At 44.9% G+C, this 27,332-nt stretch overlaps 1 protein-coding gene across 1 annotated transcript in view; it reads left to right on the forward strand.

The window, feature by feature from the left end:
- Positions 1 to 24,414, forward strand: part of FAF1 (Fas associated factor 1) — a 2,829,503-nt gene extending 2,805,089 nt beyond the window's left edge. Inside the window, exon 19 of the mRNA XM_069642220.1 lies at positions 23,817 to 24,414. Coding sequence (XP_069498321.1) covers positions 23,817 to 23,900 — 84 coding nt within the window. The 3' untranslated portion in view covers positions 23,901 to 24,414. The remainder of the gene's footprint in view (positions 1 to 23,816) is intronic.
- The last annotated feature ends 2,918 nt before the right edge of the window (positions 24,415 to 27,332 follow it).

Raw genomic sequence — 27,332 nt, forward strand, 5'->3', positions numbered from 1 at the left:
AAGATATGGTGTGCCAGATCTATTCCAATTCCCTGTGCCCATTCTTCCATACTACAGGGTGACCACCCTCAGGGACTGGAGCCATTGGCATAGCAAAAATACCTTTCCTTTAAATGTATTGTGTGTACTTAGGCATGCTAGCTAGGGCATGGGCATGACCTGCTGGTTTCGACCCCTGGCACCGTCTGGTAGTCCTCTTTTCATTGTAATGGGAATGATGGACTACTTTCTGCATGTTATTTTTATTTCTTTTTTCTCACTCTGGCACCTGTTGTACTGATGCATGTCCGTGGTGACTGGTTTATTGAGCACATTGTGTGAGGGTTACGAAGAGCCTCGGATTCCCACACACTCAGGAGTGCCTTGTGCCCAAGAATCAGTGGCATGCCTGCATCATGTGTAATGCACTCTCGCCAGTGGCATGAAAGCATTGCCTTCACCGCTGGAAGGATATTTTTCCCAGCTCTTCCCCCATGTAGTTCAAAGAACGCTTTGAAACACAATTCCCTTGCTGTATAATCGCCTTACAAATGCTCAATAAATAACATAAATAAATAAAGATGTACATGGAAGAGGGCCAGGGATAATGCGAGTACTGCTTATTTTTTTTGTTCCTCAGGCACACCGGCAGGGGAGATTCTATTCTGCGGAGTTACACTTCCTGGAGGAGTTGCGATGATCCTAGAGTGGATTCCATTCACCATGCCAGGGCTATTTCCAAAGCCTGCTGGTAATACTGAGGATCGTTTGGGCTCTGTCAGCAGGCCTATGCTGAAGAGGGTGTGGCACCAAAACACTTGGAGACTCCTGGAGACTCACACACTGAGGATGGGGCTTCCCGTGAGGTCCTGGTGGACATTAGCAGGCGTTACACCAAGGGGTTAAAGGCTCCCCGCTACAGACATCAGGCTATCATTCATTTCTGTCACGGAACACCTCACCGAGATGGACAGAAAATAGCAGTCAGAGGAGTGACCTGTTGTTCACACCAATAAGTCACCGACCTGATGCCACCTCCAAGAACACACGAGCGAGGATAGATTTTTTGGAGAAGATTATGGGTCTGATGAAAATTTTGCACATGACCGCAGTTGGGGAGAATTCTCACCCAAGTGCTAAATTCCCTCTACCTTAGAGCCCTCCAGCTCTTTTGCTATATTTTAGGACTTTGAACTTTTCATTTTCAATGTGTTTTACTTTTGTGTTCTTTGGATATGGAGTTTTAAAACAACTCCATAGGCATCATCTTTTTCTGTGTGTCACACAGCACCCTCAGTGCAGTGGCACAGGGGTGTCTTTCAGAACCCCAAAGGTTTAAATACCTTCTCTGGGACCGACTACTGTCTCCCAGAGCATGTAAAGTTAAAATTACTTTACTAGTCTTTTTAAATTTACAGACCCAGCACACACTATCTTCCTATAGAGTTCTGGCGGGACTGCCTAGCGTTCCCAAAATCTAAACATTCATGTAACAATCAAATGTTACCCTTTCCCACTTGAAATGGCTGGTGGCGGTGGTTTTAAACAAACAACGATGATTTTTCCCGACCGCGATCACCAGTAGCAAAATATCGGGTCAGCCATGTTTTCCAATATGGCGCCCAAGACCTATCTGTAAAAACAGACTCCGGTTAACTTTTTTTGTCATTTCTTTTTTGAAAGGTCCTTCTTGTGTTTGTCTCTGCGCGCCAAACCAGGTTTGGTCCCTTTGTTCATTTGGCCTTTTGCGGGCTTCAGTGCTGAAGCCCTCCTCTGGCGCCTGAGAGTCTGGGGTGGACAGGATGTGAGGGAGGTGCCCGAAAACTCCCTGTGCTTAGTCTCCCAGGAGACCTGAAAGCACTCTGGCGTGATTGGCCGCTGGCTGTCCGGCAGGGACAGCCACCCTGCTGTGTGAGCGACAGCCAGGCTGGAATGAATGGGGGAAAACTGTTAAAAGCAGGTCTCTGGGACTTGGAAAGCAGAGTCGACCACTGGAACGATAGAACCGAAGACGAGCTGAAGGAAGACGACTGCTGCAACTCCTGGTCCACTGCTGAAGCCCTGCTGCAGGTCCGAATTGCCTGAAACTCCATCGACAGAGAAGCCCCTCAAGGTTAACTTCTTCCCTTGGGTTTGGTGGGAACAACCAACTCGTAAGCCGCCTGGACACCGTCACCATGCTGGTCGAATTTTCTCCAGAGTGCTGTTGAAAACTGGATAGCCAGTGGGAGGGATACCAATTTGTGGTCTTTAAGGCACTCGCACCTTAAACCGATGTTTTGCCGAGCTTGTGGCCTCTTCCCTGGGCAGTGCAGGAACCTCCCGACGTTCTCCTTCTTGTCCCCACGACTGAAGCTCAGGAACAGCGAGACCTGCAGGAACTGGCGGGAACAACTGCCTCAGCTACAGCTTTTCTTCACTTACAAGGTACTGTGCAAGTGCGGTGCAGAACTCTGTTCAGCTGCGGTGAAAGTTTGTGAAACTTTCCCGACTTTAAAGGCTTGTCCTTCCCTAAACTGACATCTAACTTTTCGTCTGATCAAATTCTTCTAAGAACCGTGGCAAAAATGTAACCGTTTACTACCAGAACGTGCTATCCTATACAAAACTCTGGACCATTGACTTTGGCCCATGCCTATTGAATTGAATTGCTGTTTGTAGTGAACTGAAACCCTTTGCCCTGCCTATGAAAGTATTTGTGCCTTGATTTCTCGTAACCTTGTCTTTTTACCCCTTTTAAAAGTAATTGAGGTGCCATTTCGCTCCCACTTCAGGTGAGCTGAACTTGTTCAATAGCTTATTGGTTGTGTATTTGTAGTATATTAGTATATGATATTGAGCTGCTCTTGCTAGTGGAATGTTTTCCAAGTGACTGTAAATAAATGTATTCTTTTACCAAGAAACCTTGATTAAGTGTTTGTTTCAATCACTGTGATTTCTAGTCCTTTGTGTAACCTATTGTACTGCTCACTTTACTCTTGAGATAAGTCTGGCTGCTCAGCCACTGCTACCACATTACTGTGTAGTACATGCTTGTACTAAAGGTGAAATTGTACTTACACTTGTAGACTTAATTGTGTGTAGTGCTCCCAAAGGGTACTGCATATGATTCTGCCTAACAACCACCTTCCTCAAAGCGCTTATAAAGGACATATTGCTAAGGGTTGCAGGTCTCGGCTGATTCCTTCACCATAAACAGGTGTCTGAGCAATGCCCTTTAGGACCCCTGCATCATGCTACCTCCTGTGCCCCCTGTCAGTTCTTAGCCAGACCCCTTTGTCTTTCTGCTAGCACATGAGATAGCATTTTTACTAAGACAGCCTCTGGTAATCCCACAAGACTCCTCACCCTCTGCACCAGTTACCATGGCCCTTGATTTGGTGTTTTCTTTTCAATGAATGCACCTTCTCCCTTTACTCTCCCAAGGAACCCCAAGACATATGAACAGTTGAATGTTATGTCCTCATTGGACTGGCACTGCATTGGTTGGTGTTGGCGTTAGTTATTTTGCATGTCGGGAATGCCCCAGCAGAAAATTGTTAAAAGCAAAGCATCTAAAATTTGGCAAACACCTCATTTGGCTCCGGCAGGTAGGCAAGGTCCCCACATGCTGCCTTTAATCCAGTATGCATTTCTTTTAATCTGCAGCCCCATTCCTTGGTGGTAGTGGTGACTCAGAAGTATTCTAAACATTCTGCTTCTCCCTCTTTGGTGCCTTTCCTTAGCAACAAGGATAAGCTACTGGATTGGTTTGGCCATAAGGTTTATGGTAATTCTGACTTCCATGTCAGGCAGGCCGATGCTCTGTTGGTAGGAGTCAAAGGCTCTGGAGCAAAAATGCTGACTTTCAGCAGAAACCTCCTTCTGAGTGTAGGGCATTCTTAAAATCAGGTTTACATTCTTCCCTGCATTAAATGCATAGCAAGACAGGGAATGTGCATAGCTGTGGTGGCTATGCATTGCTCTGCATGGATCTATTCCTGCAGGAATGTATTCTAGAACTGTCGCTTCATTTGGTGTACTTGATCCACCCCTCTAAATATGAGTTGACCAAAACAGAAAAAACACCATCTAAACAGCCACATCTTTAGTGATTTTAACAAAGACTGACAGGCTCATCAGCGGGGATATAGCAGTCTGGACTCCAGTACCATTCAGTGGCTTCATAGGCTACTAGGAGTGCCTATTGGGTCATGCAGACCAGTCTCCCAACATGCATTGCCATAAGCAAGCTCCACCTGTGGCTAAAGGGTTCTATTGCCCTCCCCTCTACACCAACCTCTCTAAGAAGCAATGAAGGTAAGATCCGGACCCACTGCTCATCTGTCGTTGGCAGACTAACCCCCATTTCCAGGCTTGGCAACATCTTTTTTTTTTCTGATCCTGGGTTACTTTCAGTTGTGTCCAGGGGTTTTAGTCTTCCTCTTCCCCCGGTCCACAGCTCCTCCCATCAACTCACCTACAGAGTTCTGCGTAGGTCATGATGGTTCTGGCTACTTTTTCCAGAACTCAGAATCTTGGCCCCTCTAGCCCAGTTGTTTAAATAAAAACGTCACCAGTTTGACAGTTCTGACCAGGAGAGCTCGACCCCGTAACCTGGGGAGAAAATTCCAATAGAGCTAGGGATATTACATAGTTGTGTACAGATGCAGTAGTTCACAGCCTGTGTTTCAACCTAACATCTTGTGCAATGTCTTCTTAGAGGATGGTCCCCAGTCCCTTATGCATTCATCAGAGTTGGAAAGGCAGGGGGAAGCCCGGCTAGCAGGTGGCCATACTGAAGTTACTATTGGAGGTCGCAGATGATCTGTAGTGAAAGTAGAACCAGAGTTGAGGTGACATATGCAGAAGTATCTAAGTGGTTGAGCAATAGTTCACCATGGGCTGGAGTTAGGCTCTGGTCCAGGAAAATCCAAAGATTTAATCTGACATATCTACCTAGATATACAACCATTGGCCTGGAGCAATCCATCTTCCAGAAGTGTTTAAAGCCTTAGTTGGAGCCACATGTCTGTGGGGGGAGGCAGGGAAATATGCCCCATCTCGGTTTTCAAAAGTGCTTTGATGAAGTCCAGGTGTCTTTTCTCCATGTTCAACTTTCCAACAAATTTCTCCAGTGTTGTGCATAGCTTCTTTTTGTCATATCGACTAATTAGTCATCCACGTAGGGGTAGAGAAGTATTTTGTGGCTTGGGTGGGTCCCTACCAGAGGGACTAGCACCTTTGTTGAACACTCATGGAGCAGAAGAGAGGCTGAAGTGATGGATACTGAAGTGGACATTGCCTCCTTGTCCCACAAATCTTAGGCACCTTTGGTTACCATTATTGGAATTTGGAGGTATGTTCAAATATTTTTGAGCATTGGAGGTCCTTGGTGGAGATCATAGGGAGGATTGATTTGAGGCTTCTATCTTAATCAGTGGCCTGGAAGATGCACTAGTTCACCTCCATCAACTGTATTATTGGGCTAAAGTCATTGAATGTCTTGAGACTAAGGGATATGACTGTGTAACGTAGATCCTAGAGCCTTGTTTGGAGCTAGGAATCTCCATTATGCCCTCTTCTCCAGGAGAGAAGACATTCATGATTTCAACATTTAGAAATTTACTCACTGCTTTGGCCAGGCAGTCACCCTAAGCTCCGTCGGGGGTTGTAATGAGAAATATAGTGCAATAACATTTCAGACCAGTGCTAGTCATCTGAACGTGTTGGATAAGGAGCTTAATCTGCTTCCTGCTGGAATCTCTAGGTGTAGGCATGCTGGCAGCTCCCCACGGGTTAGTCCTAATTTAGGAATGGGTGGAAAGAGGATGGATCTTGAACGGGGGAAGCTCTGCCTCTACTTTAGATCCTGCTCCCGTATTCACTGTGACAAATGGGTGATGGTTGGAGTGGGCAAAGGGGTACTGATAATAGGCCTGGGCAGTGCAGGGGGGGAGGAGATACTCCATCAACAGTAGCTTGTCCCCAGTCGGAAAGCTGGGGCTCATCACATGCTACCGAAAGATGGTCCTGTTCCTTTAAGGGGCATGGAGGTGATCCTTTGTGGCATCTGGTGAATTCTAATGCAAATTAGTATCATTAGTCATTTTAGGAACTTTCTGAAGGGTATCCAGAATGTAATTAGGGCAGAGGTCAAACATTCAAGTTGCAAGCTACAAACTTGTCATAAACAGTCACTTGCCCCCCTAATTCTCTACATGCAGAACGCAAACCACTTCTTACTCGCCAAGAGTCAGTTATCACTTGCCAGTGACTTGTGGCAATTGCAAAATGTCAGGCCTCGTTACATTCTATGCAAGTTGGTGACATGTTGTAAAACTACTTGTTCCATGGACTCAAAGTCTGAAATGTACCCACACACACACACACACACACACACACACACACACACACACACACACACACACACCTGAAACCCAGTAGGGAAAAGGAGGTTGAATGGCAGAATAGTTTCTCCAATGATTGTGGATGTTAAGTGATTGAGCAGCCAATTCAGAGGTGGCTGGGGAAGGGAGGTGCTGAAAGTCAAGGAGGAGAGTGGGAGGTTAAGCAAAGAAGAGGAACATCAAAGAAAGTAAGGAGTGGAAGAGGAGGAATATGGAAGCAGGCAGGCACATCAGAAGTGTGAGGGAGGGGGTAAGGAAAAGTAAGGAGATAGTGTGATGAATCCAGGGAATTTTTCCTTCTCCCTATGGGGGCACCCATCCCATTTGGGATTCGGGAGGCGAGTCCGCTACACAATACTATCCGTAGGGGTAAGGAAAAGCGGGATCCCACTGGGGGTTACCAGTCCAACTCCTTTCCATTCCAAGACCACAATGTTTTTTGGTTATATAAGAATTGAACATGGTAAGAATATATAGGGCCCCTTTAAAGTGGATGGCTGGTTTTCTGACCTGGACTAGTTGCCGCCTCTTGGTGAAACTGATGACCAATGGAATCTTCATTTCCATTACAGGGAGGAACTTAAATCTAACAGGAGGCCAGCCGAGGAGGAGAGACTCAGGCGAAGAGCATAGAACACCAGCCTGCACAGAGATGCACAGGTGGCAGGCAGTCCCTCCAACGAAGAACAGAGAGCCACACATAGGATGTGTTGGGTGATGAGCCAGGCCACAGTGTGAAACGCTGCCACTTTGACAAAGGCGAAGACCCCAACAAGGTAGTGAGCGGCGAAGCAACAAGAAGTACCAGCGTCCCGTTGTGTAGACGCCGAAGTCCAGAGCGGGGAGATGGAAAGCAGAACAGCCGTCCATGCAGACCGAAGAGGAGCCAAGCGCATGGATTTGCAGGAGCCATAGAAATCAAACGCCAGTATGAAGTCACTCTGCTGCAAAGGTGGTACAAGGCTGCATACAGGGACTGGTTGGAGGCTGATACTGGACATGGTTAAACGAGCCCGTAGCCCACCTGAGGCTGAAACTCTGAAGGAACCGTACTGAACGGGGTTAAACAAGCCCATATCCCACCTGGGGCTGAGGCTCTGAAGACACCACTGATGTATTGGGCTCATGATGCCGGACATAGGAAGAGCAAGCAATTGGAGAGTGGCAGTGACTGCAATGACGTCCGCAGCGAGCAACGTGGGAGAAGGCATGCTGGTCTTGGGAATGGACTCGGACTCCGAAGGATAAAATGGGGCTTGGACGAGGTGCAAGCCATCTTTGTTACCAGGCGCTTTCACTTGCAGCCTGAAGTTTTGGTTGTTCCTAGGTTATAATCTAGTGGTTGTTCAACTTTCATAGTTCTTGTCCATGGCGTTGTAAATCAGGTTTCAAGCGTTGAAGGCAGCAATTGAGTGACAGAGGGCTGCAGCGATCAGTGGTTAGTGGTGGGCGTGCTAGCAGACATGGCCTTGCTCAGGCACATGATCAGGACTTTGATCGAGCTTGGCTGCCAGGTTATAGGATGGTGCTTCATGTGGCACAGTCGGAAGCTGAACAAAGTCGAAGCAGAGGGGATGTAGTGCACAAGAGTACTGTGAGATGACTGGTGGAGACTTTGGTGGGCGATAAGGGACCGGGGTTATGTGCCTGATCTGAGATAACAAGACTAGCGAGAGGTTTGCTAAAGCCCTGTCTGGTCATGAAAGAGCAGCCATATTGTGTAATTCTTTATTTTGGGTTGCCTCTTTGGGTCTGGCTCCCACCTGGAAAGTGGAGGGGAGTGCTCAGGGAAACGGTAGACGCTACTTGCAGTGAGTTAACCAGTTTCTGCATGCGTGCTTTGAGGGGGACAGTACTCCATGAATTAGATGAAAGCTGAATTATTTTCTTCTTCATTTCACCTCCATCTGACAAGAGTTTCCAAGTTTGGGGGAACTTGCGTCCCCAGCACACTGTCTGTGGCTCAATAAATAAGCAAAACTTTCTAAAAATAGCTAGCCCCACCAGTGAGCAGCTTCGGTACTCTTAGCCCAAACTGAATTATTTACAGAAATATTTAACTATCATATACTTTGAAAAAATGACAAGTTCATTTCATTTGAGGCCTTGTATTCCTATTGCCCAATGCATTTTCGAGATTCACATTCTCTTCATCAGGGGCTTTATACGTAAAGAATTTCTACAAAAGTATATCAAATGGCAGAGTTTTGATACATTTTGTCTCTTAAATCAAATGTCCATTAACATTTCATTAATACTTCTACTAAATCAAAACAATTCAGAATTCTTTTTTGTGCTACCTGAACAAAGTGCAGTTTGATTTAAAACCCATATTTCCAACTTCCATCGTATCTGTTTGAAATGGCTAATCCCATAAGATTATGGTAATGGATTATTCGCATGTTGGATATCTAGCATCATCCCTCTTTAGAGAGTCAAATTCATAAAATTCAGAATGCAGTGTTAATAAATGTTTTCCTCAAGCAGCATTCTGAGCACTTGGCATTATTATTTTAAAAATGTAGACAAACAACTAGTGAGCATGTAATGCTTCAAAAACCTTTTTGAAAGCATTTTGCCTCTCAAAATAGAAATAGCTGAACTTGTGTGGGTACCTGAAATGCTACTTTGTCTTCTGTTTTAGTTTCCCCACTGGATTCTACAGCGAATCCTCATTGAGTATTTTAATCTGTATTCATAAAGGTCAAAATGACTAATCTCCATTCTAATGAGGCCTTCATAGCTTAGCTAAGAATGAAATGAAAAGCTCACCCTGTACTTTCTCTGTAATGCATGCAGTATTTAAGGAGGGAAAACTTTGTGATGAGTCCATCTAAGTGGAAAAAGATTACCATGTGTGTGAGAGGTCAAAGATCCTCACTAGTAGGGGTTAGATCTTGTAACTTGATGTTTTAAATTGGTAATTACTTACTTGATCAATCCATGTTTTGCATCGGTCAATGAAGAAATGGGTTGTGGAGACGCCAGGTTGTTGAACATGGCCGCTATTTATTGCGGCGTCATCACGTTATCCGTGAATGACTTCATCTGTGTAAACAATGGATCATCATCGCGTTAATGTTAACTAAACCGGTTAGCGGTCATCCCGCTATTGTAACACTTAAAATGTAATGCTGGTAAAAGTCATGATTGTTTATCTAAGCGAAGGTTATTGTGTCAAGGGAAACTATGCTTCTAATACTGTGTGTACACTGTGTTTAACAAACTGTGTTCATTACTTAAAGTGGATCTAAGTAAACGTTCACCCCAATGCAAACTCTTTTTAGATATAGGGAAGGGTATCTGTATAGATCATCAGCTCGCTATTGTAATACTTACAAGATGACGCTAGTCCCAATCATTATTATGTATTCAAGCATCAGTTAATGTGTCTAGTGGTAATACACTTAAATTGCAGTGTATTCACTGTGCCTATCCATCTGTCTTCAGTACTAAATAAGTTAGCTCAGATATACACCCTTTTTGTATGGAGGGGTATCTCTATGGATATGGTTGTCTGTACGTGCAGGTGGAACTATTTGGAACATATCAGTCTGTCTTCAATATTAAAAATGAAGTATCTCTCAAGAATTATCCCCAATAATGTATGTCCATTTATCATGTATACCCTTAAACTAACAAGGGCAATATTATTCTTAGGGGATGAGTGTAAAGTCAAATGTTTGACAACTTTAATGCGATAACCTTAATTTTGCCTACTGTCTCTGTACTGTCCTCTGCTCCATTAGAACCCTTTTACTTAAACGTCCTACTGATCTGATTGGTAATACAATTCAATGCTGTGGGTTACTTATGCACAGTAGTGAGTGTATTCTCCCTTTATTCTTGGCACTATCCAATCTCTGTAGATAGTTGTTGTTCTCGATTTCTGAAGGCTTAAAAATATCTTTTCCAAATACAATGGTCAGATTAAGCATCCTACCTTGGATTTGTGAGAGCAAGCTTTCTCTTTGGAGTTCACAATCTTAACAATTAGTTCAGCAACAGTGTCCCTAACCATATGTCAGAAGGGCTTCCATATTTCTATTATATGTAGACTATCAGCTACTGTAATTGTGATCATCACTATGTGTTCAATTCGATGTATTATTCTTTAGCGTACAAGAAACTCTCAAGAGTATATGCCGTAGTGAGTTCACAATCTTAGAGACTAGTTTTTCCCTACCCTAACTTAGAAAGATTGATCTGTACTTTTTAGCGAACCGTCTTACTAGAGGAATGTATGATGTATGATATTGGTAACATTCTTTAAAGTACAATAAACTCTCAAGAATATATGACTTGGCTGCCTCGATTGAGTTCACAATCTTGAAGACTGCTTTTACCCTGCCCCAACTTGGAAGTAGTGATCCATACTTATTTGAGGACCTTCTTACTGGAGGAATCGGCCTAAATAGTATTCCTCATTGACTCCCAATGGGACCATTGAATCTATTTTGAATCCAGTAAAGCGGTCTTTGTGATAGTATCTTGGATAGATTTCCACCTCTTGGTAGAGGATGTATCACTTCTAAAATTATGCATATAAGCTGTGCTATCGTAGGATTGTTGTCTATAAAATGCCTACAGACTGGTAATGTTTCTGGTGCTAATATCGGAGGTATTGTTTGAGTAAAATTGATTCTGGGTGTGTCAGATGGGCACTTCACATACAAGCAGCCATCTTGGGCCAAGGTGCATTGAAACCCACGGGTGGTGACAGTTAGGCATATGGAGAGGTTTGGCTGTTAGGTTTAGCAGTTCGTGCTATGGGGAGTTTGGGAGCATCCGGATCGGCTATTTACAGGTCAGGAAGAAGGCCTGGATTGTTGGCTCACCGGGGGTGGGAGGGGAGTATTGTGACAGGCAGGAGTAATATCAATAACTGCCATAACTGCTCAGCATGGTGCACCGAGGAGAACAGAAGACCTTAGATGGATTTGTGGGGAGATTGCAGGTTGAGAATAACAATGTAATGTGTTTTTTCCATTATTAAAAGTGTGGTTTTTTGGCCTCTCCTGGTGGAGGGATTGTGAGTTGAGATGTATCCTAGGGTTTGCAGTGGAGTAGTTGGGGATTCTGCAAGAAGCATGATTGAAATAGTGTTGGGTGATGTTATAGCTTGTGTGGCAGCAGCAGGGTAGGCTATGAGGGTTGTTACTAGGGCCTGTGAGTTGGACACATGGGATAGTAGGGATGGTGGGCATTCCTTTTTGTCTGACGCATAATTTCTAAGGGGGAGGGGGGTTGTATATTGCATCAGATTGAGGTTGCATTGGTACCTCATGGAGTGGTTTGGCGGTACTGTAGGTCAGGGTGAGCTCAGGTTGGTTGCAAAATGGGCTCTATGATAGATCAGTTAACATGGCCAAGTGTCAATAAGGTCAGATGAGAAGCCTCCAGATGGGAAAGCAGAGTGTGTGGGACTACCCTGTTGGCATACTTTCACGGGTGTCCACAGATTTCAGCATGGGACTCCGTGCAAAAGGAATGGTGTGTAATTGGTGTTGGCTTCAAGAAAGGGGTATGGTCTGATGGGTGGAGGTTGGAGTGGTTGATTTCCTTTTGGCCACACCACATTGATACGGGGTAATAAGCGGTGTAGGTTTCTTGCTGGACAAATAACTGAAAGGCATGGAGAAGACACAGTGGGCTTTATAAGGCAGAGGCCCCAGTGTCGAGGGCACAGGGACCAAACGCTGGCATAGTTCCTACATAGTCCGAGTGCACGAGTACAGGTATACAGAAGAGCAGATTACAGTTGGCTAGGGGTCTCTCCAGGTAGCCAGTTCTTCTGATCACCGAGAGATTGTAAGAGGAGGCCGGTTGGCCAGCAGGATATGGAGACGGGCTGAGGGACAGCACGCAGAGTGCCCATCTGACATGCTGTCCAAGGTGTCTCCTGGGCCCTTACATAGGGGCCGCACAGTTGCCTCTAGGATGTGGAGAGGCTGACAGTGGTTGAAGAATGGATTCTCAGTAGCGAGGGCACAGGTCCACAATGATGGACTGACCGGATAGTGCTGTGCTGGTCTGTAGTACATGGGGGCAGTAAAGCAAATTGAGCGCCCAGCTGACATTCTGTTGCTGGTGTCCCACAAGCGTATCAGAGTGGCCTTGTGAGAAGGGGAATTGGAGTATCTTATGCTGTGGATTCCAGCATCCTGGCAGATGTTTAGTGGTTTGAGAAGGGAGATTATCAGTAGCCGGTACACATGATGAGAGTTTGGCGGACACATTACGGCGGGGTGTTAAACAAAATTGAGCACCCAGTCAGCAGGCAGTCTCAGGTGTTCCGTGGGTGTTCTATGGCCCAACAGGAGTAGTATGGGGGTATCAGGCACTGAAGGGTATGCAGTCGCAGTGCTGTGTGGGCGAAGTGGCAGCAGTTAGGATAAGGGATTCCTGATAATGGGTGGTCAGTGAGAAATGGGTGGAGTGTGTATATCGTAGAGTCTGTCAGCATTATGGTGGTGCTTTTTGACAAGTCAGTCTAGTAAGAGTCATGTTTGGGGTGTGTTTGAGGAGTGCCCATAACCTCTATGCTTATGGGCACTATGGTGGTGGTTGTCTGAAATATTGGAGGCTCCACTCTGGAATAGTTATGAAATTTAGGGAGATGATTTTGCTCCTTGGGGTGTGTTTGCACTCATTACATGCAGAGTCAAGTTGTCAGGGGAGCGCTCATTGCTTGCTGCTAAGCCTATATGTACGCAAAAGCCAGGGGACTGGGTCTAGGGTTGGCCTGGCTAAGACTCGCCACCATGAGGTGTCCCAGGACTGTTCCCGGGACCTGGGGAGGTGGGGGTGGGGCAGCGCAGTCCATGATGGCATGCACTCTCACGTCCAGATAGTTTAAGTGTATGAGAATTCTCCAGGTTGATGAGAAAATGTATATGGGATTCTGTATGAAAGTTATTATGAATAAACATTTCTCATTTCTGTAAACCCAGCCATTACATGTTTTTAGTAATAAATGTGGCCAAATGCAAAACAAGCATGCTGCATATTGTAAATGTATGTTCTGATGGAAAGACAGTGAAACTGTTCTGCACACAATTAGGAAGGTGAATGGGGTTAATCCATCTCTCGTTTTCTCTATGGGGTAAACAAGAGAAAGTAATTTGTTATGCCTCAAGAGCTGTGATGGAAGTGGAAGGAAGATATTCTGTGATTGAGTGAGAGAGCTATTGGCCTGTGAACGGGACATTCATTATTTTTGTAAATCGGTTTGTGGAAGTAAATTAACTTTGTGTATGTATCACAAACCTTTGGTGGAATTGTTGACAGTGAAGGGTTTGTGGAAGGCCACACCAAGGTTAGCGAGACTCGGTGTAAGGTTACACGGTTATGACTTCACTGTCAGGTATGTTCTAGGTGTGAACAATAGAGTAGCAGATTTTCGTTCAGGGTTGCCAGTTGAGAATAGAGAAGTCAAAGAGGAAGATCAAAAGGAAGAGGTTGTAGCAGTTGTACACAATGTTTTGTTTAGGAGTGAGTGGCTGGGGCGTTTACAGACAGATGAGGTACTTAGTAAAGTAAAGGAATTCACTGTTAAGGGTTGGCTGGCCAAGAGTGAATTGGATTAAAAGTGTAGAACATTTTGGGAAATCAGTGAGGAATGTTCTTTCGAAGGTTAGGTGGTAATAAGAGGGGATTTGAGGAAAGATTTAATGGAAAAGGCTCATAAGGGGCATCCAGGATCTACCATAACCACGTTGGTATAATAGATGTCTCTTTATTTGTTTACCATCGGTAGTCGCAGCTCCTTCCTTCACATCCCGTGGCAATCCCTTCAACCGTCACTCACAGAACCTCCCCTACGTTCCACCCACTAATTCCAATACCTAAGCTACCACAACACACCCCCTTCCCCACAACAAAGCATAACAAAAATGCAAAACAGAATATGGTGAAACTGTGAAAACCAACAACTACTGTAAAAGCAACAAGTTACTTGCCTATAATCCCGTGGTTGTGCATGTGTGTACTGCTATGTATTCTTTATTCATGAGCATGTGAAACCATGCCAGACCACATACTGGAGAAGGAACAAATTACTTACCTATAACTGTTGTTCTCCAGCATGGGTCTTGTTGAGGGCGATTTTGACACCTGCAGTAGCCGCATCCGCAGCATGCACAGCACGAGGTAGATGCATGACATCATCATGCCGAGCAGGGACTTGATGGACCTCACCTTTGCAACTTCCATGGTCAGCAGCCGTTGCACCTTGCCCAGGATGGTTTTTATCCTGTCCTCCGACGGTGAAGCTAGGCACGCCACCGTGTTGTTTCTGGCTCTCAGGAACCGAGCATCCTGCGAGTGTTCCTAGCAGGACTTTGCATAGTTTATCGAGAACCCCAGTTCCGTGAGCAGGCGGACAGTCATTGCTGTGTGCTCGACTGCGAGTTCCCTTGACTTCACTCGGATGAGCCAATCGTCCAGATAGGGGTAGATGTGGATCCCCTGCAGCGCTGCCGCCGGTGCCAGGCACTTGGTGAAGACCCTTGGGGCTGACTTCAAACCGAAGGGAAGGGCCTTGAATTGATAGTACTGCCCTTGGAACAAGAAGCGCAGAAACTTTAGATGCCCCTTGTGTATGGGGATGTGAAAGTAAGCATCCTCCAAGTCCAGCGATGGCAGGAAGTCTCCTTCCTCCAGCTATCCCAGCATGTGCTGAAGGGTGACCATGCTGAACCTCTGGGATTTGATGCATTTGTTGAGGCGGCAGAGATCTAGAATGGGTTGTCAACTGCCGGTCTTCTTTCGGACGAGGATGTACCGCGAGTACATTCTGGAGCACTGGAGCCTCTTTGGGACGAGTTCTAACGTGCCCTTTTTCAACATCGCTCGTACCTCTAGAAGCAGTTGTGGAATGTGGTTTTCTTTCCTGGCCACAGGTGGAAAGCGGGGACACTTCCTTTGGAACTCCAGGGTGTGTCCATGGGCGAGGGCATCTAGCACCCAATGGTCGGTGGAGATGGGCTTCCACAAGCCGACTAAGTTTGCCAGCCAGCCTCCCACCGGGGTGCTTGGGTGGGGGCCCAATGTCACGGCCGGTTCAGTCCTGCTTTGCCGAGGCCGTACCACCTTGGGCCCCTTGGCGATGACGATGATTTCCTCCGGTCTTGCTGCTGCCTCTGTAGGCCTTCTGGGACGAAGAACGGGCCACTTGACGGTACGAAAAAGAGCTGCCACCGAATCCTTTGGAGGCACCCTGTGACTTGCCTCAGGAGGACCGAAAGGACGGCCATCGTTGTTGGAGTGTGCCCAAGGCACGGACCGTCTGTGTCTGCCTTCATGGCCTGCAGTGACTCGTACACCGCCTTGCTGAACAAGTTGTCCCCGTCGAAGGGCATGTCCAATACCCACGCCTGTACGTCCTGACGGAAGTTGGTGGCCCTGAGCCAACCATGCGTGCGAAGGCAAACGCTGTTGCCCATCTGGTGGAACCCAGTGTCGGCGATGTCCGTGGCCACCGTGATGGCATGGTCCGAAGCCACCTCGCCTTCTTGTAGGATTTCAAGGGCCTCCGCCCTCTTGTTGACTGCTCCCTATCGTATCGGGCCACAATAGTGATAGCGTTGGCCGCCCTAATGGTCGTCGCCGCCGATGAGATGACCCGGCGTCCCATGGCGTCCAGCTTCTTTCCCTCGTACTCCGGAGGGGAAGTGGAATTCAATGCCGCCGACCCTGCAGATTTCTTCCTGGCAGCCGCAGAGACCACTGAGTCTGGGGACGGTTGCGCTCTGAGGCACATCGGTGCAGTGTCCGGAACCCGATATTAAATTTATTTATTTACTACATTTATATAGCGCGCAAACAGCCCAAGGGCATTGAGGCGCTGTTACTTGCACACGCTTAGTTACAGGTCTACAGAAGTGGTAGCAGTAGTAGGGTGCATTACAGATCAGTAGAAAAACTACAAATCGGTACATAATTCCATCAGTACCGCTTATGCAGTGGATCAGAAGTTAGTATTGAGGAGCGTCAGTTGGAGTGGGCCTGCCTTATGTGAAGAGGATGGTTTTCATAGCTTTACGGAAAGAGATGAGGGAAGCCTCACCTCGGAGTGTGGGAGGGAGGGCATTCCAGTGCGAGGTACGGGAAGCTGGATCCTCCTGCTCTGGCCCTTTTTACTAGGGGGGACACAGAGCTTGTTGGTATAGGGTGATCTGGTTGGTCTTTTGGAGGAGACTGGGTGGATCCTTTGTGAAAGGTAATCAGGAGCAGTGAGGCGAATGCACTTATGGGCCAGTGTAAGGGTTGTGGGTCAGTGTAAGGGTTTTGACGATGATTCTTTCCTTTATTGGGAGCCAGTGAGATAGTTTCCTGGCTTCAGAGATGTGTTCTCTCTTAGCAATGCCTTGGCCTGCACAGAGAGCACTATTCTGTTTACCTTGGAGTCTTTCCAGGTTTTTAGTGGAGGTATCGAGAAAAAGGGCCTACCTGCGTTGATTAGTTTAGCATGATATGTGGGAGAGGAGGCTATTGCATTGATTTACCTGTCCATGTATAGGTTGGAATCCAAATAGACTCCAAGAGTTTTGACTGCGTCTGAGACAGGTATTTTGATGGAATCAATGCAGAAGTGACTGAATTGGTAGTCTACATTTTTTAAGTTGTCGGGGGAACCTACCAAGAGGAGTTTGGTCTTGTCGGAGTTAAGGCATAGTCCATTGTCTGCCATCCAGGCTTGGATGGTGTTTTAGAGGTTATTGAGGGTCAAGGAATCTGTATCATAGTTGCCAGGTTCTTCTCGTACTGGTCTCTTTTCGCCAGTGTCGAGGATGGGTTCTTCAGGAGGGGACAGTCCTTTGTCCCAGATGTCGTCCAACAGTTGGACCGAGAGCATGGTCTTCCTCTTGGCTTCTCGTCGCTGATAAAGGAAACCCTCCTTCTTTTCCTTGGGGTTGAGCTGAAACAGCTCCGAGGCCCTAGAGATCATGACGTGGAAGGATCCAATCTCATCGGGGGGAGAAGCCCTGTGTACCAGCGACGGGAGATCTGTTCCATCGTTGTTGTCGTCGTCCGTACCCGGCTCCGTCTCGTCCCTCGGCGGAGGGGATGGAGGGGAGGTGTGGTACAGTGGAGGAGGATGGACTTGTCTCCTCTTAGCCGGTGGATCCTCTGACGGTCCAGGCGCCGGATCAGCCATCGGCGTGGGCAGCCTTGTCTGTATCTCCGTGCACAGGATGTACAGAGCTTTCAGGATTTCCTCTGACCTGTCCGTTGGTAGTGGAGGCGGTTGTGACGGGAATGGCGTGGGGTCCGGTTCCTGGCCAACCTGCCGTTCCTCGTCGGTTCCCTCATCGCTCTCCCCATCCGCCTAGTCAGGGTCCTTTCCTTAGGGCTCGGCCTTGATGCCCTTCTTCTCAGGCACTGTCAGGCCTGAAAGCTCCTCCTCAGAAGAGATCTGAGTCTAGCTGGACCGCTGTGCCCCCCCCCTTTTTCTCGGCCAGGGGCGACTGTCTCAGGAAGATGAACGGCATCTTCACGGGAGTCTTCTCAATGGGCACGAATGACGATTCCCTACGGGCGGGCAGGGAAACTCTCGTCTTGGTGGATGTCTCCTGGGAACGCGCATCCGCGGCCTTCACCAGGGATGTCATGACTCCCTCAAGAGACGATTTGGCCTGGTGAACCTGGGCCTTCAAGACCTTAGGCACGTCTGAGGCCTTCACCTTGGGGGGAGTGTCAGCACCTCGCTCCCCCTTGGCTTTCTCCGTCGGAGACGATCAGGCCTTCTCCCGAAGCTTTCTTTTCTTCGCTGAGCCAGAGCGCTGGCTCGAGGTTGATGGCATCGGCAAAGCTGCGCCCAGCCTCGCTGCTGAGGAGCCCGCACCAACGGCACTCCCGGTGCCTGCGGACTCGCAGTGCTTTGCCTTCTGTTGGGCCCCCGTCACCGGAGTGCCCTCAAAGGTCTTAGAAGACCGCTAAGATTTCCTCTTGGGAGAAGTATGTTGCTGGGGCTCACCTGCCACTGGGTTCTTTGTCTCCACTCAGCGACCCGCTTGCAACGGACCTTCATGGTGCGGGTGGACATGTCCTTGCAGGACGCACAGGCCTCCTCCACATGCGATTCGTCTGAGTGTAGGCAGTAAAGGCACAGGGAGTGCCCATCTTCCAGTCCCCATCCTAGGTAGATCCTAAACAGAGGCGTCAAGTCTCCCGTGTCTTTGGCCATGTCCACACGGGTTAGGCCTTAAGAATCTTCCGGAATCTTCCAAGAAGTGAAGTTCGACGAAAATTTGCCCTTGAGGGGTGTAGAAGCTTCCGAAAACGGGTCCCTGTTAATCGGATGATGAATCGGTGGAGCTTGAGGCTCAATTGACCCAAGAAAATAAAGAAAACTCTCTGAAAAAACGCAATACGCAGTAGAGGCTCGAGAGCTATAGCACGAGGACTCCCAGCACTTGAACGTGCGGTAAAAATCTGAAGATGGCTGTCAGAGGAGGGGCTTAGGCAGAGGGCAGTTATTGGCTGAGGGCAGTATGACCCAGAGACCAGTGATTGGTTATTAGTAGAAAGACAGTTCAGAAACGAAACTGAAACTGAATTTTTCTTTACCAAGGATTCCCAGTCTGACGACGGGGAATATTCATGAGCATGTGAATTCATGCCAGACCCCATGCTGGAGAAGAGTCCCTACAATAAACAATCTAGGCAATATAAATAAAGAACAACATGGTGTGACTTATTTTTTCATAACATGCTCTTTGGTCCACGCAGGTGCTCTGCGTAAGAATCACTACAATGAAGATTCTATGCAATACAAATGCAAAACAAACATGGTGTGACATATTATTTCATAACATAGTCTGTGGTCCACACAGGTGCTCTGCGTAAGCTACAACCCATATTACAAACATTAACATTTTCACACCTCTCACTTAGGTTTCTTGCATCAGTCACACTATTAAACCTTCAATCAACATTCACTTCTCCCACCAACTCTCCCAGATCTTCTTCCATCCAAGTATCTTTCTTCCTTCTTCCACTCAACTTCATATGTTTCTCATTCCATCTCCATTTACTTAATCTATCCATATTCCAAACTATACTATCTCCAATTCTAACAAACCTTCCAAATACCTCTTATTCTTACGGGATCAGAAAACTTAGAACCATCGTTCCCGGGAGGCACACCTTTCTTCACTCTTTCATAATCTGCTGGCTTAAACCTGCAACCAATAAAACTCCCTCTGTTGGAATTATTCTGAACTTTCTTTAAATTCTCTGCAAATGTTCTCATATTGACCCGTTCAGGGTTTAAAATTGTGTTGCTCTTTTGAAATTCCTAATTGTTAAAATCATGGTTCTGCCCTCTTTAAGCATGTTACTTTGCCTTCCATTAATGCCTTAGAGGAGGGGTAAGCCCGGAGGCACTTGGTAATGCAAGAAAGTATTTCTCCATAGACATAGCCATAATGGTCCTTTTGCAATTAACAACAAACATTGAGTTAGTTAATAATCCCAAATGAAAAGGGTGTTGGATGTCCTTGGTGGAGTATTAGCTTGCTAAACGCAAAGTTGACTGTTCTGTGGAAGAAAAACATACCCACAAGAGTGCACAGTGTACAGACAAAAGAAGCTTTTTACGGGGGATCAAAGACGAAAATCTCTCACCGTGCCTGAAAGGAAGGGACTTGCATGGGTGAAGCGGAAATGGTGTGTAAGAAGTTAAAATGGGGAGACTGTGAAAGAGGAACCTGCCAACTGGAGCAGTGGGCGACAGTGCTGGGAATGTGTACAACGAGCTGTGAGAGGGGGCGATTCAATGGGTGTTTCAGGGGTGTACCCCATATTGGCGGCAAGGGAACAGTGCAGACGCCTGCAGGAGAGCATTGCTAAAAGAAGGCCCTGTGCCTCTTTCGTGAGATGTCTGGCATAAAGAAGATTGGAATCATTTCAAATTGGTCACATAGGACCACCACAAATCCCTGTGATGGTAGCAGTGATGCAGAGCCTTTACTTCAGGATTCTGAGAGGTAGAGGAGGATATGTAGTTGGTGTATGTGTGTGTATATATATATATATGATATGATTGCTGACAGTCAGTGTCCAACCCAAATACAGGATGAGCCCACCATCCGGCATTGCACCCCAGTCTCAACAGCTTTAATTTCAGGATCCAAAACTTTGTACCATAAACATTACCATTGTATACAATAACTTTCTATCTCGTGGATTTAAATAAGGCTGTAAACAAATCATAACACATGCAATAGTGTTTAGTCTACTTTAATTGACGCATAGTATCTACTTCTAATGCAGTGCGTATGTGACCTTCAAGTGCACAGAACACACTGTTTGGGAATGTGTGTACTCATTTTATAAAGCTCCTTCATTGATATGGATAACATTACAGTAAAGACGCCCCCAACACTATCACTATCTGAGAGGGGCAATATTTGTAAAACAATTGTCACGGACCTATCTCTGTCCAATTGCAAGAAAGCTTTTTGTCAGCAAAATTAGTAATCATCTTTTAGGAAATTGAATACTAAACTGAAACAAAGTAACTTATTCATTCCATTATTACTTCTCAAGTCTTTGAAAATACTCGCCTCTTTATTCTCACACCACAAATCTTTATATCTATATATATATATATATATATATATATCAATGTTGCCAGGTTAAAAACTGCAAATCAAACCTAGTTGTTTTGCGAGTATGTTTTGGAAGGTTCTTTTAAACTGTTCCGAATTCCTTTTTTGCAACGAAATCTCATTTTCTGCCGTCTTTTGTCGAATTTGCTTTTAAACAACCTTAATTTGCCCAGGTTTTATAGAGCGCTTTTACTAATGAAATTGTTTCGGAGTTAATGATTGTTGCTTAACTGCGACTGTCCAATACTCTGTAAGCGACTTGCATGCATGAGTACGTTTGACTACATGGTTAGTATCTGGGTGAGGAAGGCACGTGCTGCGGTTTCTTTGTTTCAGCTGATTGGGGGGGAGGGGGGTTATGTGGTGTATACCTCCTCATTTTACATCCTAGCCTGCAATTTCCAAGTTCCCTTTCATTATTCGCACTTCAATTAGAGCATTTCTTTAGATCAGAGGTGTATGCACTAATAGGCGTTGTGTCTTTTGTGGAAAACAAGCCACACATCACAAGCAGAGATGGGTGCAGAAGATTACAGCATTCTAATTAGCCATTCTGATCAGCCATATGAACAAAACATGCCTGGGAGCTCAAACAAAGCGGCAGCATTCTTGTTTGTTGACAGATGCAGCAGCCGTATTGTTGGTTAATTGGGTAATGGTGTAAACATTTGCAAACTCTGATGTCCCCTGACGAGCTTGGAAACAGAAGGCATGTTGAAATCATGGCGGAAACAGCCACGCCCCGTCACTACATGGGCTGGATGCTGCTGCTCCCTAACGTTGTCATCAATTCTCTGAAGTGCAGACGCAATTGCCAAAAGGCCATCTTTCGTCATAGTCCTCGAGCTAACCTTCACTTCCAGGCCCAAGAGTTTTGATTAGTATGTTGTATCATTAATTACACAAGTGGACTGGATGTTTCCATCTGGTTACAGTCTGGAGGGTGAATGTTCATTAAAGCAACTACTCTTTCCCCCATCGGGGGTGGAGAGGAGGGGGGGTTATGCCTTTTCTCAAGCTTTTGTAATGCAGGAGTTCTGGGAATTGAAAGAGGACTATGTCCAATTAGATACAGGCTTCATCTGAACAGAGAAAAAGACAATTGCTTTTCTCATGTGTATGCGTTGTGCTGAGAATTATGCAGGTCCCAGCTTATTGCCATTACGCAGCCGAAGTGCTGTTTAAAGAGTTAACGAAAAGCACAGCCTTTAACAGGATTGCTCAATTAGCCCTTTTCTCCATTGAGAAACTGAACAATTGAGTGTTTTATTTGATTTTAATTACTGATTTGCCGCACCTCGCACCTAGTGTAGATGAACCAGGCAATGTATAAATGATGTCCTCAAATAAGCAGGAGCAAGAAAAAAGTCCCGACATTCCCCTCTGCATCTGCAAAAAAACCCCGGGGCAGACATCTGTCCTATGAAATCTTTGACATCAGTGCATTTTGCAGAAATTGAAATTGGATAGTCATGCGGTTTCAAGCAGTTCTGGACATATCTGTGCCTACTGACTTCGGCCAATGCGTGGAGTAGCCCATGTAGCCAGGGCTTTAAGTGAGACGGGGCAGAGCCCAGCAGCCTCAGCAAAATGGGTGGCTTAGAGACCAGGCTTTTTATCTAAAGCCTGAAGCTCTCTCTCATGTACCAGAGCTTCAGGCTTCAGAAAAGAATGCATTTTCTCTATAATGGTGGCACTGACACCTGTGATATATCCCTTTAATCAAGAGATGCCAGTGGGCCGGTTCCACCATTATAGAAGAAAAGGTGAGGCTGGTGGAAGCCAAGGGCTTTTTTTTGTAAAGCCTGAAGCTCCCGCTCGTTCGCAGGAGCTTCAGGCTTTAGGAAAAAATGCCTTGGCTTCCAGTAGCCTCACCTTTTCTGCCTTTTGCTGCTGCTGCCGCCCCTCGTCAAATGCCTGGAGAGGGGCAGCGCCTCCATTAAAGCTGAAAACATGTGGCTGCTGTCCCTGGGTGTAGGGATCAGCACCCTCTCCCCTCGGGGGGCAGGGGGGGGGGCGGGATGTGGGATAATTATTCTTTCGCCACTTCCTTTCTTTTGCTCGGTATTCAAAATAATGAGACCTGACCATTGGGCGATTATGGAGCGTTCCGGGTCACGCTCTGCTGGTGAACTCAATAGCTATCGCGTACGCTCGCTCCACTGTCTCCAGTTCCTCTGCTCAGCTTGGCAGCTGGTTCCTTTGCAGCACTCAGCCTGGCAGACTGCTTCTCTCTGCTTTAAGGAACGCTCCTTTCTCTTGGGCCACCCCGGTGCTCACTTGCCACCGGGGACCAACTTACAAAGGGGAAAGCTTCTTAGCTTCATGCTGCGTGACCTTTGCAGTTACGGTCTTCAAGGGGAAAGGAAGCACTGGCACCGTTGGCAACGGTGCTGGTGCTTCCGTGTCCACACTCCCATGGAGTCCCATTTGGCTCCATGGGAATGGGGAATAACATTTGACTGTATGATATCCCTGGGTGCCGGGACTTATGTCCTGGTGGCACTGGGATATGAGGCAGCGGAAACAGTGGTTCAGTCTAGCGGCAACAGCACCAGCGGCTTACCGCCGGACTTGTAATGAGGCCCGGTATGTTTGGAGCATAATTAACAAAAAGCTCATTTAAAATCCTAAACCGGATTAAGTCAATGGATTGCAGTCAGTACATGTCTTTTTGGTTCCGGAAATCTCAAGTTTGGTTCCCCTTTCACAGCACCATTTCGCTGGTCAGAATTTGAACCTCCTGCCATGTAAAAACACTAACAATACATTATTTTGTCAAATTTGAGCCATATGTTTCTAACAATGTTTACACTGATTTGTTTTTCAGGTATCTCAATTCGATCCTAATAAATCGTTGATGGACTTAAACCTGTACCCTCAGGAAACCCTGTTCCTTGAAGCAAAGGAATAGCCTGAACATGAATGTAGGACTTACAAACCTTAGACGAGCCAGACGCACAGCTTCACAAGAAGAAAGACTTCAGTCAAGGCCACCATTTTCTGGAAATCAACTCAAAAGGTTCCCATGTTCTGCCCTTTTGGAGAGTCTTGGGGAAGAAATAAAATATAAACAAAGCTACATAAGTTTGAAAATCGTATGCCTTCAATCTCATTTAAATGAGTGGAAAGTAACGTTCTGCTAATCCATGGTGCATTACGACCGATGCTCACTTACCACATCTGGCTTTTGTTACAATTAATGCACTGTTGAATTGAGCATTGAGTGATGTTAAGTAGTCTATTCCCTTTCAGATGCCCCGCTTCACCAAGAGATCTTGGACATTGTTGTCTCTACTTTGACGGGAGAGCGCTGTACAGACCATGTGAAACATATTGCTGAGCCAGCAGTCTCATACACCTTTTATTTCTGTTGTATCCTTACTTGGCCATCTGTTTTATAAAAGACAGAAAAATAAATAAATGGGACATCCTCCGCCAACGAGATTTATATCAGTATTTTAAGCAAAAGTGTATGATTTTTCTTTTCATTGGTACTTTCTGCTTATATAGTAGGATGTAAGATTTTGTGTGACATATATGCAAGATATTTATTTGTAATTACTTCTGTGGAGGGAGAATCTCAGTACCAGTCTATTTTAGGAAACGTTTTCTAGAATATTTGAGTGTGCACGATGTGAATATTTAATTTTTATTAGAAACTGGTCTATGCCTGGTATCCTGCCAACAGATTGGTTCCGCTGATAGTTCTATGAGCAGGTAAAAAGACTTTCAGAAAACTGATAGAACATTTTTGTTTTCCACATCATGGGAGAAAAGGCACTTCTTACTTTGTCTTTTTTATAATTCAAATTCAAGTATCTGTCCTATTTATCCACTATTTTTGTGTTCCTCCTTTGTCTCACCAAAAATTGCACCTGCCTAAAGTTGGTGTGAGAACAGATTTGCCTTCTACAGTATCATTTGTCGACCGGTTCGTGCCGGGTGCCTGAAGAATTTCAAGGACTCTGAAATGTGTACTGAAAACACCTGGTATCTATGGAAGGCACAATGTGGTACCTATTGTACCCTTAACTATAGTTTGAGCTTAATCTAGTCTTAGTATTGCGACTGAAGCATGAAAGATTTTTTAGATGATTTTATGTTCCTGTGTTTAGTGTGTAACTACACTCATAAAACCTAGGCTGCTAACTGGGGATTGTGAATTACGGTTTGTAAAGCTCATTTTAACCCACGTTTGCTTAAATGTTGCTGCTGTCAGGGTTTGGGTGGTATCTAGTGTGTAAACTTTCAGCCTCCATGTTGTAAAGCAGGTAGTTTCAGGTATGGCACTAGAATCCTATAGCGTGTTTTCATCTTAGATAGTATAATCTTAGAGAGGCTGTTTTAATCATTCTTCATGTTCATTGAATACATTTAGGCCTAGCTTACATTTGCGCAACTTATCTGGAAGGCGCCTGTACATCGTTTCAGGGGTCAAGGTGTCCTTATTAGATCAATCTCATTTTAATATGTGTTACCTCACAACTATAAGTGCCAACATTAGAGTTAAAGATTCAGATGTATGAAGTAGAAGGAGCATATTTTAGACTGATCAATTATAGCTTTGATAATGGGGCGTAATGCCAATCTTTTTCCCATGTTTGCTCAGTCCTTAAATAAGTTTGGCACAAAAAGAAACAAGATATATATATATATATATATATATATATATATATATATATATATATATATATATATATATATATATACATACATACATAACCTCTACTTAAAGTAGATTTTAGCTCACTCAGCCAGCCATCTTTTGGGCAAGTTCCCCAACTTTATTTTTTGGGTGTGTTTATGTGACATGGTTTTTGGATTCCTTCTGTCGAAGGGTCAGTCTTTTTTTATTGGTTTATAGTAAAAAGGATTACTCAGATATGATTAAGCAGATATAGGTAGCTTTTATGCTCTTAGATGCCTGTTCTGTCCCTTTTACCCTTAATTGAACTCCTCATTCCCAATATATCACTTGTGATTTTGGTTTATATGTTCTTTTCTTTCATACTAGTTTCATAAAGTTGTTAAATGTGGCTTGAATATTTGTCAAACTCATTGAATGTTTCAAATTTTTAAATATTTGCTTTGAAAGTTTCTACTTGCTTTTGTATATGGTACATAGTGCATTGTAATTTAAGGAAACCTGAATTGTTTAAATAGTAAATGAAGCTCATACTGGGTAAGACCTCACAATGTCTCTCAGACAGACTGGAAAGCTGTGATTGTTCATTGTTCACAAATGTTTACTTGACAATACATTATGTGAATTATTTCTACAGTAGAAATATTAATAAATGGCTATAGTCTATCCTCAAATTGATGTATTATTTACATCACCGGCACATAAGGTGTAAGAAGTCACATAAACAACCTTCTGCAAATATATCCCAATGTCAAGAACCACAGGGCTATCTATTGTCCTGGAAAAAGTGAAGATACAACTTCTCTCATGCCAGATATTATGCATTACCCGTTTGTGTTTATTTCAATGCTTTCGGATTTTACTGCTACTGAATGCAATTCAAGTTTGTTTGTGCATGTTCTCCTTAAAAATAAAACATTTTCAGGACAAACCTTTTTTTTTTTTTTTAGCTCTTTCAACTACCACATTTATTAGGGATTGCCATATAATCTTAACATCACGTTCTCTATTATAACTAAAAGTTGTATCTGCTTTGTGATCACCTCCACTCTTACTCTTTAATGAGAGTTTATTTTTACAAAGTTTTTTTTAATGTAATGGAACTGAGAGTCTGGCTTTCAGAAATTGTATTTGCAGAGACATTAGAAATATAATAAATTTGCAGTTACATATAATTTACTGCCAAAATCGATCTTTATATGTGGTTCCCTTTATTTCTTTACAATGTTTCTGAGCTGCACTTAATGTATCAATGAACCAATGTGATCTCTTATATTATGCTGTTTGTAGTGCGCTGTGTAAAGAAAATAGCTGGTACAAAAGACTGCTGGTGATAAAAACTACAATATAAATGCGTTAAACTCTTGCTTATTCTTTGGGATAACCAAATGCCTAAATCGTATTTTTTTTTTAATGAGATGTCAGTGCAAAGAAAATATTTTCCATCAAGTACATGGAACATGAGTATCCACATATGAATCTTACACTTCAGATCAATGTTCCCTCTAATTATTTTTCTCTAAGGGCGGAAATGATTTTTCCCTGTGCGCACCTGAATACCAATGCAAACCACTTTTTGAGTATGCGTAGTTAGTGAGATGCCATCTATTAAGAGTTTGAAAGGCAATTTACCATTCCCAACCACTGCAATTCTTTACAAATCAGTGCAAAAGGAGCATTTTACAGCTCTTTTTCGGA

This window comes from Ambystoma mexicanum, chromosome 1q (genome assembly GCF_040938575.1).
Source record: "Ambystoma mexicanum isolate Mex_15411 chromosome 1q, UKY_AmexF1_1, whole genome shotgun sequence".
NCBI lineage: Eukaryota > Metazoa > Chordata > Amphibia > Caudata > Ambystomatidae > Ambystoma > Ambystoma mexicanum.